The 17,390-nt window shown below is 32.7% G+C and overlaps 2 protein-coding genes across 2 annotated transcripts in view; one reads left to right on the forward strand and one right to left on the reverse strand.

Annotated features, from left to right (window-relative positions):
• Nucleotides 1-17,390, reverse strand: part of CDC73 (cell division cycle 73) — a 155,586-nt gene that overhangs the window by 57,713 nt on the left and 80,483 nt on the right. The gene's annotated exons all lie outside the window — the stretch shown is intronic.
• Nucleotides 4,105-11,919, forward strand: B3GALT2 (beta-1,3-galactosyltransferase 2). The gene is made up of 2 exons (XM_072648331.1): nucleotides 4,105-4,694; nucleotides 9,270-11,919. The coding sequence occupies exon 2, from the start codon at nucleotides 9,403-9,405 to the stop codon at nucleotides 10,669-10,671; it is 1,269 nt and encodes a 422-aa protein (XP_072504432.1). The 5' UTR covers nucleotides 4,105-4,694; nucleotides 9,270-9,402; the 3' UTR covers nucleotides 10,672-11,919.

The following is a 17,390-nucleotide window of genomic DNA, read 5'->3' on the forward strand; positions in this document are numbered from 1 at the left end:
ATTTTTATGATGTATCTCACAGAACTGTTAGGAAGGAAATGCTCTGAAAATGGTAAATGTAAATGATAAATAGGAACAACTCTTTATATTGATCATACTTCTCTCAATTTTACTACGGATTTGCTTTGTTCCCAGACAAAAGAAACAGCAACTCTTCTCTTCTTCCCTCTTCTATATAGACAACATCTTCCTTTCCTCCAAGGACCTCAAACTCAGGTTAGACACTATAGCTTAACTATAGTTATCTATTAAATATTTGAAGAAGGGTCACTCCCTATATAGTTGTATCTTGTTCCTTAGATACATACTAGGTGAAAATATAAAAACATATATGAAAATATTAAAAGTTCACATGCACTTTAACCATTTTTTCTTTTTGAATACTCTAAATTTGGGTAAATCACACTAAATTAAAATGATTAACTTTGAAAGTAACATTTTAAAATAGTGCCTTTGTTTTAAAGTCAAGTTTGATTTTAACCAAAATACCTTATTAGCATGTACTATAATATAATATCATAGGTACTAATGACTACTGAAAGACTGAAGCAAGTTTTACCACATATTAGCAGCTTCTGAGCAACGATGAAAATCTCAGCAGGAAAATAAAGCAGGCAACACTGACACATGTGGTCATTTTGAGATTGCCAATTTGCAATCAGTAAAGTTAATCCTTAGACTATCTAATTTAATACAAAAGCAAAAACAATCACAAAACATTAACCCTTCAAATAAAAACACTGGAAAGTAAATACATGTGTTTAAGTCATATGTACACTGTTAGTACAAAATAATTTCCTTATACATGTGAAAAGATTTACCATTTACTCAGAAAATAAAAGTTAAACTTAAAAGAATCAAATCTCAAATGCAAAAATCTATACAAAAGGAAATTTGTTGTATTTCTGTTTGCTCTATCTATATACAACTGATGAAAACAATAAATGCAAAATTTCACATAAATGTCAATAAAGAAGCTTTTAAAATGTCAATTAAAACAACTTACAAATTATTAGTAAATACTACCACAACTTACTGGACTAAACCACTAAAAAAATGGAAACCCCTCTACAACTGAGGAGGTGCATTTCCAAGATAATATCAGAAACAATACAGAGAAGCACTACAGACTAGTAGTAACACCTGACTTTCAGAACTGTTACCTAACAAAACTTTTGCAAGTGCTTTACAATATAACAATTTAAATATTTCATTCCAAATAAGCTTTCTTTTTACATGCCAAAATCTAGATTACAAGTATATGCCATATAACATTACTCTGACCAATGTCATTTTCCAGTAATATTACACATTATAAATAAACCCACCCAATCAGCCCTGTGATGAACACTGGAAAGAAAAAGATGAAAATGAAAGTGTTTGCCCTCAAGAAGCTTATATTCTACAACAGTAAAAACGTACAAAATATATACAAAGTATACAAAAAGTAACTGGGAGTGTCCAAGAGGCAACTCATCTGAGCGTTGAAGGGAGCTAGGAATTCCACAAGATAGAGAAGAAGGAAAACATTCTAGTCATGGGGTACATAAACAGCTTAGAGGCACAGAGGTTGAAGAAAAAGGAATGTCATGAACAGGAAGCCACAACTAACACCCATATGACCAAGTATCATTCAAAGTACTTAGAATAACACTATTCATACATGAAATGCTTAATAAAAGTTTTGAGCAAATTACTCATTTTCCAGGTAGGTGGTACAGTGGATAGTGTTGTTGGGCATGCTGTCTCTAAGACTGGAACTCAAGTCTGATCTCAGATTCTTACTAGCTGTATGACCCAGGGCAAATTACTTTACTTGTTTGCCTCAGTTCTGCAAAATATGAGTAAATAATAATAGCACCAACTCCCTAGGGTTAGTGTGAGGCTCAAGTAAGATAACAATTGTAAAGTGCACAGCACAATGCCTGTCTGGCACATAATAAGTGCCATACAAATGTTAGCTATTATTACTATTTTTATTAATAACTTTATGAAACGGAGCAGCAGAATATATTTTTCTTCCTGGAATGTTTGAAAAGGTTTTTTTGGGAAATGAAATAGAAATGAATGGCTATAACAAATGGCAGCTAGGTGGCACAGTGGATAGAAGGCTACTCAAGGCTATCCAAGAAGACTTGGATTCAGGAAGACGAATTCAAATCATAACTCAAATGACTAAGTTTGTACTACTTAATCTCTGAACCTCATATTCTTAATCTGTAAAAATGAGGATAACAGTAGCACCTACCTCCCAGGGTTGCTGTGAGGACCAAAAAAGATAACATATGTAAAATTCTTTGCAAACCCTAAAGCCCTATGCAGACAATAATTGTTTTTTAAATTATTAATAAAATAAAAGGATTTGAGGACTTCATTCTGATTCAATAGCTCTTCCCCATGGTTATTTTTTAAACTGCCATTGAATACATTAAAAAAAATATCATTTACAGGTGACACTGTTGTGCTTCCGAGTTTATCCTGTTTGCATATTATCACACTGTCTCTTGAAGTTCACAGTTATAAACAGGTTAATTCTAAGTGTATATAGAGTGATAATGTGTATGTATGGACATACATTTTCACATACATGTGTATCTGCATGACAGAATCTAAGACTCATCAATCATCCCCAGAAAGCAGGAATTCATTTTCTGGACCTAAATGTATTAATCTCAAGTCTAAGTACTACAGAAGTAAATGCTATAACTAATGTTTTCCTCATACGAATTATCACTTTTGGAAAACCAGTTATTTTAGGGAAGTACCCTGAGTATTACTAAGCTCCTCAATTTTATCTTGCAGATAGAATGGAATGTAGCTGGAGTTAGAAGATCGGGATGTGATGCCCACTATGTGATTTTGGAAAAAATTTAATATCTCTGGAGCTCAGTTTCCTTCTCACCAGTTATCCCTAAGGTTTCTCTTTCTGTTCTAAAATTCTCTAATACTGTTATAAATATGAATTAATATAAATTAACTAAAAATTTTAAATGGGATTACATACAGTACAAAAAGTTGAAGATAAAGTGTATCTTAATGCACATGAGGAGATATGACACTTCTATAGAAGTTTAAGGAAGGGGATGTGTCTAGTACATATTCTGGGACTTCTAGGAACCAGTTAATGTTTCAGACCTTTAGAGCTAAAACTGAAAATAGAAGCTATTACAAAGCCAATTTCCCCTAAGGCTCTTTGAAAAAAAAAAAAAGGTAGAGGTCCAAAAGGACCAAAATTAATATCTAAAGTTACTACAAATTTGCAAGAAAATAAGACACTCAGACATTTTGAAGTTTTCAGGTATGTGAATAAAGTTAATGAAACCTCATTACCCTCCACAAAACATCTTCCAGAAAGCTCCACCTGGTCTACTAAAATAATACACAGAATATATCCTAACATGATTTTTTTAGGAAAAAGAAATATAAAAAAGTTTTTAAAAATCTGACATTGAAGACAATAAGAATAAAGAATTGCCCTCAAGCACACCAGAAGAAATTAAAAAAACATTTTTTTTTCCAAAACAGGCTACCTTATATCCTGATATCAGTAAAGAAATTAAAACCAACTGATTTAGGTTAACTTCAGAAATGAGGATAAACTTCTAAAGCTTTACAAAAGAAATGTGACTGGTAGTCTTTGAATCTCAGATAGGAAAATAGCAAATGAAAAAATCCTGGAGATGAAGGAAGAATGTTGAAGGAAAAAACTGCAAAGCTGGTACTGTAAGGGTTAAACCAAACTAAGTTACATAAAAAAAAAGCTTTTACTTCTTACGCACTGCAGAAGTGTGTTAGGAATATCAAAACTAACGTCTAACATTAAAAGCCTTTAGAAACCCACAGTTTAGAAACAAAGAAAAAATGAGAATAATCTGAAAAAATAAACTCATAAGCCATGTATTTCATAATCATCTCACTTTGATATTATTCACTCATCACTACACTTGTACTGAATATGGATCATTTATCAAACAGAAGTAAAACCTCCAAGCCTCCTCCCTGCCTTGGGATTTTAGTCAAAATGAATGCAAACAATCACGTGGGATTCAGCCAAGCAGTGACGTTAAATTCTGCTCTGTCAGAAGACAGCATCTGTCAAAGCCCACATTTAAACTGCTGCCTGCCCGTGCAGCAGCTGAGGAACCATGGATTTCATTTTATAGAGCAAAACCTCAGTAAAACTGCTCAAAATCCTTCTTGCAGCTGCTTGGCAACAATGAAAGAAGAGAGGTAAACCCTATTATTTTTCAATACAATCGGACCAGTACATTCTAGCTCTAGCTGCTTCACATTGCAGCTCAGCACTAAAAATATGGATACTGAGAAGAGAATACAGCACTGCATTGTCCGACAAGGAAAATACGAGATGTAAAAAGCTTCAATGCATCAATTGTGGGGGGTAGACAAAAGTGCTCCAAACAGAACGGACAACTAAAGCTCTTTGTTTAAAATTCAAAAGGAAAAAGGAAAAAACACGAACACCTCGGAAGACCAACACACATATGAACAAGAAAGGTAACTCGGAGACAAGCAGACAGATGGACAGATTGGATCCTGTGAAAAGCAATCGCAGGAAGCAGACTGTTGGGGGATGTGCGCATGTTCGATAGCATCTTTTTTGCTGAAGTGATGGCGTGCCAAAAGTATTTTCAGTGAGCATAATCCTCTCACCATAAATGGCTTGACCAAGGAAGGTATGTCAAAACCTTGTGTATGGTATTCATTTGATTTTGTTACCTTTACAACCCTAAAGGTATAGAGCACTGAGTATGCTTAGCATTGAGTTCTATAAATTATTGTCTTAAAAACAGATAAAGGATTTCTAATGTATACATTTTTAGTTTTGTACTGTTTTGGAGAAGAAAATATAACATTGTTTTATTCAGATAAGTATGTAGTTTATAGTCATTTTGTACATAAGTATAAGGGGAAAGAAACTGAAAATACTAACACAGATGTACTTGCAGGGGAAATTCAACTTTAAAAAAATCTCCGGGGGGGAAGAGGTGGAGGGAGAAAATGACATAGTAAAGCAATCCTTGATGAACACAATTCATCTTGAATCATTATCTCAAGAAAATAAAAGCAGTGGTAAAAATGGCTATATGATCCTCTCATTAAACCATCAATCTATGCCGTGTAGATAAATTATACTAAGTAGCTTCAAACTGTAGTACTGTGAGCTGTTTTTTTCTATACTTCTTTTAAAACATAAAAATGTCATATTAAGTAGTAGCCTAACCTAATTTTGTAAAAATGTTTTCTCTTACCTCCACTGTAAATGTAAAAAAAAAAAAAAGTGGTCTCATATACTAACCCTATTAGTTACTAGACACAGTTTATGAGTACTACTGAACTGAAGATGCCAAAGAAGAATCCTGACTATAAGATGGAAGTAACCTACAACATGGCACCACAATAAATTGTCCATTTTCCTATTAATGGCTAAAATACAACTCTGAACAAAGAGACACTAATATTATGCAATTAAAATAATTTGACTTAACAAAATCATATTTTCTCTCAATACCAATATCAGAATTCAAAGAAATATGCAGAACCCAAGTGATTTCCTAAAGAATTTACCAATAAATCAAAATAAGAAATTAGAAAGTTAAAATGTGCTTACTATCTATGCTACAGACTATGTTAAAATATAATAAAACTAGTGAAACTGTGTGTACTGAACCAAATATGTCAAAATCCAATTAACTATTTTAGCAGGTCACTTACTGGAGTGAGAACAGCAATTTACTGTTAAACATTCCAAGTGTATTTCTCAAATCTGCTAAGAAAAATGGCAAAATTCAACATGGTGAACTTTTCTTATGTCCACTGAAATTACTAAACAGGGTAACCATGTTAAGTAATAACAAAAGATGAACAATATGAGTAAGAATTAAATAGCTTAATAAACTCCAACGTCTGTTTTTGATTGATTTTTGGCATGATTTTTGGCATGGTGTAAGAACAGTTGCTACCACTTACCATTTAATCACCAACTCTCAATCATCCTATCAATTTTCCTTCTAATAGAGAGTTATCTCAGGAACTAAACACAAAAATGGACTTATTAAATTACAGAGTCAAGACCCTGTTTAGATTCTATTATCCTGATAGTTTCATTAACAAACTACGAACTAAACATTTCAAAATAAAAATAACTATTTTTAAAAGCTGGGGCATGTAAATCAAGTAGTGCTTAAATAAGAAAAAGGAATAAATACAACAGTTTTCAGAGGACAAATGAAAATATATTGAAATGATATTTACTGTTTAAAATTTAAAAATAACAAAACACAAACATCATAAATTTCACAGAGTGAAATTAGTATTTACCAAGACACCACATACTTTTTAAAACAAAGTTTTAAAGGTAATTGAATCAATACCACTATCCTAATGCAGAATGCAGAAGTCAGATTTTGACAGTTGGATAGTACCTAAACTACCTCCAACATTTTAACATGTAAAATAAGAAAATTTTCAGAGGAAAAATAGAACAGCATTTATCATAAATTTTCCTCACCTAAACAAACAGTTTTAAAGAATTTATTTTTCATAAAAAGTACGAAACACTTCAGAAACTTCTGACAGGGCATCTTAAAGAAAGCTACACACATTCTTACATATGTTTCACTTTTGGAGAGAAATATTAACAAATTGCACATATAAACTTCAAGTTTTAAAAATCCATCATCTAATCATTTAATTATATTAGCAAGTAAACATAAAGATACAGATTAACATTTAGCATATACATATATATATAACTTAAAATTAGTGAGATTCTACAAGTGTAAAATGTATTATATTCAGTTTCTAACCATTAAGTGGCATAGGATGATTTAAAAAAAAAATCGATAGTTCTTGGCTTCATCTGGTTATTAAGCACAAGAATATCAAAAGCAGACTTAATAAATTGTCACATAGCCTGATGAACAAGTAACAGATCATTAATTTGGAGCTCTGAAATTTTAATGGATCCTTCCATAGTTAAAAATTTAAAGAAAAGCTCATTTCCTCAAAATAAAAAAGAACTCATACAATCTAAGAAATCATTCCTTTGAAATTAAAAATGGTTACATGGAATTTCCCATCTTAGCACACGTTAGTCAAGTGTTTACAAGTTGAGGAGAAAGACTTTCTAAATCAGAACATTCAGCACTAACTTTTATAAAGCTGAGTCTTAAGACAATACTTTTGGGATGAAATAAGATAGCTTTGCATTTGTTTTAATAGCATAATGAAATCATGTAATTACATTCCAATTAAAAAAAAACAATTTTATACAAAATGTCTAGCCTTAAAATTTTTAAATAAGTCCAGTTCTTTTGTTTGTTACTTATACTGGAAATATAAAGAAAAAATTTCATCATTAAACTGCTATAAAAATTCAAAATGCTCTGCAAACTTAGAAACTTGAAAAAAATCATAGTATGGCTTGTATAGTGTGTAATACTTTAGAAATCATGGTTAAAATTTCCTATTTTATTGCTCCCCCTAGTGGCTGTTAATAAGATAGCCACAAATTATTTTCATTCATGCACTTCAACCACTTAATGCAAGTATCAAGTTTACACATGAATGACAGTAGATTAAATGAAAATTTCTACTTTGTATTTGAATTTCTATTTCTATGTAAGTCCATTTTTTCTCTTTGTCAAGGTAAAAAATAATTAGTTAACCATGAATTTAATATAATCAAAGTCTAACAGTTAACAAAAACACTATCAATCAAATTTACCTCCATTAAAGCTGTCTGTAATTAACTGTGAATTAGAAATTTTGAATTAATCAAAAAGAGTTTAGAGGACAGTAAATAAATTAAAAATTTAACAAAAAATATTTTGTAATTTTTAATGGAACTCATGCTATGATTACTTGGCTTTTCTTCCAAAAATAACCTACAGTAATATTACAGATTTGTACTGTGCAATAAGTGGGTTGATCTTGGTAAGTGATCAGGTTTTAATATTCAGCGTCATTCACCACACTGATTTCCCTTAAACTGCATAGGATATAATGTGACTGAAAGTTGTAATTATATAACTTTCTACATGCAAGTAAGATGCAACACTGAATTTTAAAAGTTTCTGAAGTTAGTTGTATATGCCATGACTACAGCAGTAACCATGTCCTATATTTCACATTAAGCAACAAATTACTAAAAGTAGTTCTTTATTCAATTCTATCATACAGAAGTAATTGTAAAGCCATCTGTCTTGCCAAAACTACAGACAATGAAATGTTAGATTCAAAAATTAATATGGAGACTCAAGCAACCGAATGCTCTTAAAGAAACATGATATGGTAAAAAAGAAGGATGCATTGAGAGAGTAGAGAGGAGTGGTTTCTTGTACTAGCCCTATCACTAAATTAGCTGTTTAGATGTGAACAAGTACTGTAATTATGGGTCTCAGTTTCCTCTAGAAAAGGAAGGGCTTTGGTTAGATGATGAATCAACAAATACACATATATTAAGTGTTTACAATGTAGCCACTAAACGAACCTTCTGAATTAGAAAGTTCATAAGTATGTTTTTAAGTAGTTAAAATTATTCATCATTTATTGCTGTCTAAAAAGCACAGCATAGAGGTTACTAGACCCTGAAAATTAATTTTGACAGGTGCATCTTCTCATTGACTTTCTGAACACAGTAGGGGCCAATGGAAACATGCCAAGCAGTGTACTGTGACTAACTGAACTCTGCTATAATCAACCTTGTACTGTCTGTCCCACTACTAATATATAACCATTTTACAAAAAAAGGCAGCTGACTGTGTACCACACTACACCACTGTATGTCAAATCAATTTTAATTAATACCAATAAACCTTCCATATGCTATCAATGCACTTTTCAAATGGCTTCTCACAGGACATGGAGACTAATGCTCTCTTCAAAATGGGTACAGCTGCTTTAAGTCGTTACCTTGGGTCAAAAGTACCACTACGTCAGAGCTTCTGTGAGGAACAGGAAATGGATGGAAAGAAAATAATCCTTTTAAACAAGAAATTTACTCAAAAATAGTGGTTCCGGCTCATTTAAAGTGGTTTAATTGGGTGAAGACAGTTATATTTTCAATCCAATCATCTGCTGTTTAATCTAATATAATATGTTGACAAATCATTTCAGTATGTTTTTAATTCTCTTCTCATATTAAAAAACTTGCTTAAATTGAGTTTACTAAAATCTGTAATTCCTAGTTAACCTGACAAACTAAAAACTCTAAACACTTTGAAATATTATATTTTTCACTTTTACAGAGTGATTTCAGAGGAAAGCCCTTAAGATTGGACATAATTTAAAATGATTACCAAAGAATAGCACTCGTTCAGAAGAGGGAATCATCGTTTTGTTCTACCATTATCCCATATTCCATTATTGGATATTTACAACATGCTTCAGTGGAGGAGACGACATTGCTGCTTTGCAAAAATGACCTGGAATGTCAAGAGGTCTTTGTTTCGTACACATCTTATTGGTCTACTCTCTCTTGTCTTTCTTTTTGCTATGTTTCTTTTTTTTAATCATCATGATTGGCTGCCAGGCAGAACTGGCTTCAAAGAAAATCCTGTAACCTATACTATACGAGGATTTCGATCTACAAAGGGCGAAACAAACCACAGCTCCCTAAGGAACATTTGGAAGGATACAGTCCCTCAAACTCTAAGGCCTCAAACTGCTACTAATGCCAACAACACAGACTTGTCACCACAAGGAGTAACTGGCCTAGAGAATACACTCAGTGCCAATGGAAGTATTTACAATGAAAAGGGTACTGGACATCCAAATTTGTATCATTTCAAGTATATCATAAATGAACCTGAAAAATGCCAGGAGAAGAGCCCTTTTCTAATACTCCTCATAGCTGCAGAACCCGGACAAGCAGAAGCAAGACGAGCTATTCGACAAACTTGGGGAAATGAAAGCCTGGCACCTGGAATTCAAATCGCTCGCATTTTTTTATTGGGCTTAAATGTTAAGCTGAATGGCCACCTGCAGCGGGCCATATTGGAAGAAAGCAGACAATATCATGATATTATTCAACAGGAATATTTAGATACTTACTACAACTTGACCATTAAGACACTAATGGGCATGAACTGGGTTGCAACCTACTGCCCACATATTCCTTATGTTATGAAAACTGATAGTGATATGTTTGTTAACACTGAATATTTAATACATAAGCTATTAAAGCCAGACCTGCCTCCTAGGCATAACTATTTCACAGGTTACTTAATGAGAGGGTATGCACCCAATCGGAACAAAGACAGCAAATGGTATATGCCACCAGATCTCTACCCAAGTGAGCGGTACCCTGTGTTCTGTTCTGGAACTGGTTATGTTTTTTCTGGAGATTTAGCAGAAAAGATCTTTAAAGTTTCTTTAAGCATCAGACGTTTGCATTTAGAAGACGTATATGTGGGGATCTGTCTTGCCAAGTTGAGAATTGACCCTGTTCCCCCTCCCAATGAATTTGTTTTCAATCACTGGCGAGTTTCTTACTCAAGCTGTAAATACAGTCACCTAATTACCTCTCATCAGTTCCAGCCTAGTGAACTGATAAAATACTGGAACCACTTACAACAAAATAAGCACAACGCCTGTGCCAATGCAGCAAAAGAAAAGGCAGGCAGGTATCGTCATCGTAAACTGCACTAGAATTTGTTATCCCATGTGCAATCTGTAAATATTGCGGAAAGCATGTAAAGTAAAAACTGATGAGCTTCATGGGGCAGTTTTTAGTTAGTTTCCATCACAGGATGGAATTAAAAATATTTTTTTTAATTTCTGAAGAGTTCAATTCTTAAGATGAAAAACAGACAAACAAAAAAATCCCAAAAGGTATCCTAAGAGAATCTGTGAAACAAACAGCATAAAATCCTCTCGTGTGCTAATATGCAGTAATAGGCTGGCACATTTCAGTGATACAATTTCTAGTTTATGTGCCAATAAAATATAATCCATTCTATTTTCCACATAAAGTTTGGAAAGATGGAGATTGAGTCACAAAACCCATTTCATTTCTGAATTACTTTTCTGTTATAAAGAATTACTGTAAATAAAAACATATACAACCTGTTTTAAGAAAACTTAAAATTATACAAAGAAAAAATTTTCTTTGGTCTACTACCCTGAAATATTTTCATAGCTATACTCCATGAAATAAAACAGTTAGATTAGTCCATAAAACATTTACAAAGATGAAAAGTTTCACACTGAGCTGCTATTTTAAACTACTGAAATAATCATTTTAATTTAACACTATTTATAAAAACCAGAGAAGTATTATTTTGATATGACATGTGAAAGAATGTGACCATCAATGTGTCTCAGGCTAAAGTTTAAAAACAAAGTCACTAAATAGCACCACATTCACAAATTCTATTTCCTTCTGATTATAATTCATATTATAGCACTCATTTCTTAACTCATTCAACTAAATCTACTTACTGTACTTTCCTAAAGAGTGCCATGTTGCAGCAGCAAATGTATTTGATTTTAAAAGATTTGTCATGTTCCTTTAAATGAAGGAAAAGTGGAAAAAGAACAATGGGGATGTATTATTGAAAAGGACGAAGAGTGCAGAAGCAGTTTCATTCAATACATTTTAAAGATGCATGTCTGCCAAAGTGCAGCATATGGGAAGCTCATTTCCTGACAGCAGGTGTGCACATGCTGATACTTAATCATTTTATGGCACTATTTCTGTTGTCAGAGTGCCAAGTTTACAACCCTACAATTTTGATTTTGTGGATGACATTCTCCATCCTCAAATTAGATTTTTTTGGGGGTGGGGGGACCTTACAAATGTTTGATGAACATTTGATTCTAGTACTAAAAAAATGTGTATGATGCACTTTTATCAAAGTTTTTAATAAAAAAGGGTAAAACAAGAAACCCAAAAAAGCTTTGTTGAATTTCATGAGTACAATGGATTCACAGTAATTTCTTATCTTTTGGTCACTAATATGAAAATGAAAAGAAACTAAGTTATCATCATGACAACATCTAGTTGCTTCCAAATCATTTCTGGTATATAAATATATCAAACTTCATTTAAAATTGTCACTTTTTTGTTACTTTCATTTTTGATTGTTTCTTGGACAAATCATGTGAAAAGAATTTTGATAACTACATTTAGGAGTTTTGCATTAGAAACAAAGAATTTATTTTTTAACATTTGCTATCTGCTCTTTGCGCAAAATTCATGCTCCGTTTTTCAGATTAGTCACGTTTACTATATTCTACAGGATTATCAACACACCTTTAATCCTGAATCAGCTTCTTTCTTACCTGTTTCATTGAGAAGACCAAAATTACTATATAAGAAATATGTTAAAAGAGTTATATGATGTCACTGAATCAACAAATATTGTAAGGGTGACACTAATGCTTTAGGTCAAACAAGCAAACTTGATGATCAAAGGCAAATTCAAGAACTTTCCTTAGCATATCACAAATCCATACATCATCAATGAATACCATTTTACTACTTGTTCAAACTGTTATTATAAGTAGAGACCCTGCATCTAGCTTGATGTCTACAAAAACTGATTTTTTTAATATAAAAGACCTGTAAATTTAATTCTTGTGGAATACACAATTTTTTTCACTTAGCTCCTCTTCTTTCATATAAAAATTTCAAATCATTCCAGTGTCAATCATGGAAAAAATGACCCAGATCTTTTCTTTGAAGAGTATGTGAATTTTCAAATGAGCAACTATAAAGATATTAAGTTTCTGGGAAGTCACCCATTAATAGTTAGGGTTTTGGGGTTTGTTTGTTTTTTGGCTTACTCTTTTTCCTTACTATACAGTATTTTATTAAGTGGAAATAATGATCTTTCTTCCCCAAATTGTATCTTTGGTAAAATATATTTCCTCTCAAATTCCAGAAGCAGTACAATAATGTTACATATCTATACTTCAAGGATCTGTGATTTCACTGGTGTCAATTTCCTTCATGATGCAGATCAAAAAAGCCTTAAAGCCTTAAAAAAAAAAGATGTCTGTGAGTTCCAGGGGTTAAAAAAAAAATCATGTGGTGATGAATCTTTTAGACACTTTAATGAAAGATAGGGTGGATAGTGAGCAACTAATAAACAAAATAAACATAAAAGATAAGCTACAGTTGATGCTTTATATGGGGGCAATGTACACTAGAAAAGAGATGCTTAATAAATATTTGAATTCAACAAAACTATTTTTCATTATAATTATGAAAAGCATATCTTAAACCAAAGTTTCCTAAATCAAAGGAGTAAAATGAAGTCTCTGGACAAAAACAGTCTTCAAAGTCACTTCCAGTTCTATGAATCTAATCAAGATTTAAACAAGCTTGCCTACATATTTGCCAACCAAATCTGTTGTTATATCTGGAAAGAATTAGGAATCAAAAGATGTAAGAATAAATTATTAAGATTTAACACATCAATTTTGCCCTAGTTGTGTATCACCATATCCATGTAGTAGCAAGAAAACAAATTTCTAGCTCCAGGAACAAATTCTTCTGCATGTGGAATAGGGATTTGGTTTGGGGAAAGGGAAAACAGGGGTGGGAGTTAGAGGGAGTGGCATGGCACAGAGAACAAACATACCATAGGAGCCCTGAAGAAACTGTGAGATTACAAAGAATGATTTCATCTTCAGTTCTAATGGAAAGTAGCTAACCTGAGAAAAATATTTGGATATCAGTCTGTTTCAACTGTTGCACTGAATTTTACAATTTGCCAGTAGTAACCTGAAGATGCTAAGTGTTGAATATTACTTTTAACAGTGCCCTAACCACATAAGTAGGAACTATAGAGCAATAGATGGAATGTTAAATTTGGATCCAGAGGACTTGGGTTTGAATCCTGGTTCAGCTACCTGTCTGGCCTTGGGTAAGTCACCTACCTCTCTGGGCCTCAGCTTCCACATCAAATGAAGGAATTGAACTCAGTCATTCAATCAGTCTCACCAAGTATACATCATACATTGATCCCAAGCCAGGCACTGAGATGGCATATGAGTTTCAAAGATAAAAATAAAACAATTCCATTCTTTAGGAGGAAAAGAGGGGTGTGTGTATGTATGTATGTGTGTGTGTGTGTATATACATATATATATATATATATGTATATACACACACACACATAAAATGTACAATATAATAAATATATTACATATATTATATTTTAATAATAACCAAATAATAAGTATAATATGCAAGTATGCAAGATATATTTTGAAAGGGTATCAGGAAAGGATTCATGCAGAAGGTGTCACGTGTAATTTTCCAAAAGAAACAAAGATTCTAAAAGGCAAAGGTGAGGTGGGAGTTCCTTCTAGGCATTGGGGAAAAGTCAGTGCAAAGTCATGAAGATGGGAGATTTATTGGGGAGTAACATATAATAATGCTGTAAAGTTATGTTGGGACCAGGTTATAAAAGACTTTAAAAGATGAGTTTATATTGATCCCAGGAGCAATGGGAAGACATTGGAGTTTAGTCAGTTGGCAAGTGTCAGGTTTGGACTCCAGAAAAATCACTTTGGCAGCTGTGTGAAGAATGAACTGGAGAAAGATAAATTCTTTCTAATTCTAAATCTATGATTTTATGAATCAATACTAGTAAAACCAACAAAAATTCTACAGGAAATTAATATAGAAGAGGAAGATGAAAGAAGTGATAATAGTAATAGCTAGCATTTATACAGGGCTTTAAGATTTGCAAAGAACTGTACATGTTTTCTCTTTTGGTCCTCACAAAACTAAGGCAGGTGCTACTATCATCCTCATTTTACAGATGAGTAAATTGAGACTGAAAAAAGGAGAAGTACCTTGGTGAGGGTCACACAGCTAATGTCTGAGGCAGCACTTCAGCTAAAGTCGTCTTCACTCCAAATGTACCTCTCTTACCCACTCTGCCACCAAGATGTCTCATTTATTTTCAAATGCATGATTTAATAACAAAATTCATTTGCAGTTAAGTAGATAATAATGCCACATGATAGCATTAATCAATTCTCCCAAAATATGAACAATACTTTTATAAAGCAGCAAATAGTTCTATGAGATGTATATACATAAGCAAAAAGCAATATGATGATTAATGTTAAGGAGACCGATAATCAGAGGAACTCATGTTAACTTTGAACTCGGATTATCATTGCCTAAGATAGTCCAAAAGATACTAGTTGAATGACTATATGGGGAAGTGTGTCCATAAAGTAAATGATTTCATAATGAAATAACATTTTTAAGAGCAAAGCTAAGGACATGGAATATAGTTGGGAGCAGAGTATCACTGACTGAAGAATAAAAGGGCCCTGAGAAGCCATCCAATGTTGCTGGTTCTACTTAAGTGACAAGCTCAAGATTACAAAACATTAAGTCACAGAGGTAAGATTTGAATCCAGTTCTACCAACTCAAGGATTAGTGTTATCTCCCCTGTGCCTCCCAATTACTTCACAGACTATAAGGTAATAAATAATGGTTGGTTTCATGTGGCAATTAAAATACAAATAAAATATTCATTTCAATATAGAAAACCAACAAGATTAACAAGTTGCCATGGAAATAAGTTGCTAAGTATTTGGGATTTAAGTTTATCATTTCAAAGAAGCCAAACTATGTTAAGGCGGGTGAGTCTTTGCCATTCACAGTCATAAATTTATATGAAATTTTAAATATCAACTAACTTCAGAACAAAACAAAAACAATTTTAGTAGACTTCCAAATTAAATTATGCTACTCCCATGTTTTAAACAATGTAATAAAATTAAACTGGAATGACACTCTCAAATAATACTCTGTAAGATGACCTTATCCAATGACAAGATTCTTTTAATGTATCACATTTAAAAATCTTTAGACAACAGTTCAAGACAAAAACAGCTTTCTATTGAATTGACTCTAGGAATACAACTTTGTAGTTGGTGCTTGTAGAAAGGTTTCAATATTTAAAAAAAAAAAGGTAAAATGCTTTAGTTACAAGGCATTTAAAATCTTAAACTGAAGGATTACCTATAAAGTCCCATTAAAAAAAATTTAGGCAGGCATTAAAATTGCTTTGCTAAGCTCAATGCATGCTTACATGGAAATCTATAATTACCACATTTAGAAATATTATTATCTTCTTTTGTTACAATAAAGCAAATAGGCAAGTGTGTGTCGTACTCACAAATAATAACTTCTTAGGCTTTTCAATGATGTCATGAAAAGAGAATAATAAGCTGAAACAAACAGCATTCTGAGAACATACACTGTTTCGTTAAAACCGTAAAATGCCGCAGGGTTATCTGCTATTTGTACCTTACTGCTCATGCTGGTTCTGTAATCTCCCTCCCTTCACTGCACAGTTATGCTCTTCTGAAGCCCTAACTGTACCCAGTCATCTCTACCCCTGCAGAATAAAGCACAACTAACTGAGCCAAACTCAATTCAGTGAATAAGATAATTTGAGAGTTGTAAGAAATCTCAGAAGGTATCTAGGAAACTGGATATACAAAAGGAATAAAAACCTCTGCAGGGAAGCCACAACATCTGGAGGTAGGCTGCTGTTTCAAATGGAATGACAGCACTGTATGCATATATGTATGTATGTGTATGTAGTATGTATGCATGTATGTATGAATATACATGTTTTTGTGCACTGATAATGCATATGCTTCAATGGATTTAATAGAATTTATTGATGCTAAGTCAACTTAGTGGCATTAAAATTGACCAGTCACAAGGACAAGAAAAAACTAAGGGAATCCTAAATTAAAGATGTTAAAATGAGATTTCTATTGGTATCACCCTTGCATAAGTTAAATATATCACATGAAAGTCAATAAAAGTATACATCTCTCTCTATATAAAGATGAAAATCAGCTATAAACCTAGATAATATGCATATTTCTTTCCCTAGGTAAAACTGAAAACAAACTATAAATAAAGCCTTTTACTAAACTAATCAAAATGAATTTATTAAGTATCACCCAGGTGTTAGGCACTGTGGATATGGAAAAAGTGAAGAAGTACTTACTGTCAAAGAGTTTTACCACACTCCAAGTTAACTTATTTTAGTAACCAAAAAGTGATATTCAACATTTCCTGGATTGTCTACTATTTACCACTGGGATTTATGTAGACCTGCAACTATTCAATATGAGGGTTGTGGAGCAGATCCTATTCACGGGCCAAGTAGCAGGAAAAGTTCTCTATTCTATAAGCATTTTTATTTTTTCTCTTTTCTCTGCCTGTGGATGGGCTATAAATATCTGAGGAGAGGGAGAGGTTAAATATGTTAAATGACTGGCATTAAGTGTCAAAGAACTGATGGATGTAGGGAAAAGTAAGATTTATTTTATTCAGGACCCAGAAGATAGGTCAAGAGTATTTATTAAAATT

Source organism: Notamacropus eugenii, chromosome 2 (assembly GCF_028372415.1).
Source record: "Notamacropus eugenii isolate mMacEug1 chromosome 2, mMacEug1.pri_v2, whole genome shotgun sequence".
NCBI lineage: Eukaryota > Metazoa > Chordata > Mammalia > Diprotodontia > Macropodidae > Notamacropus > Notamacropus eugenii.

Bases quoted from the DNA above. Each gene is read 5' to 3' on its own strand.
- B3GALT2 (XM_072648331.1), top strand. From the start codon at position 9,403: ATGCTTCAGTGGAGGAGACGACATTGCTGCTTTGCAAAAATGACCTGG.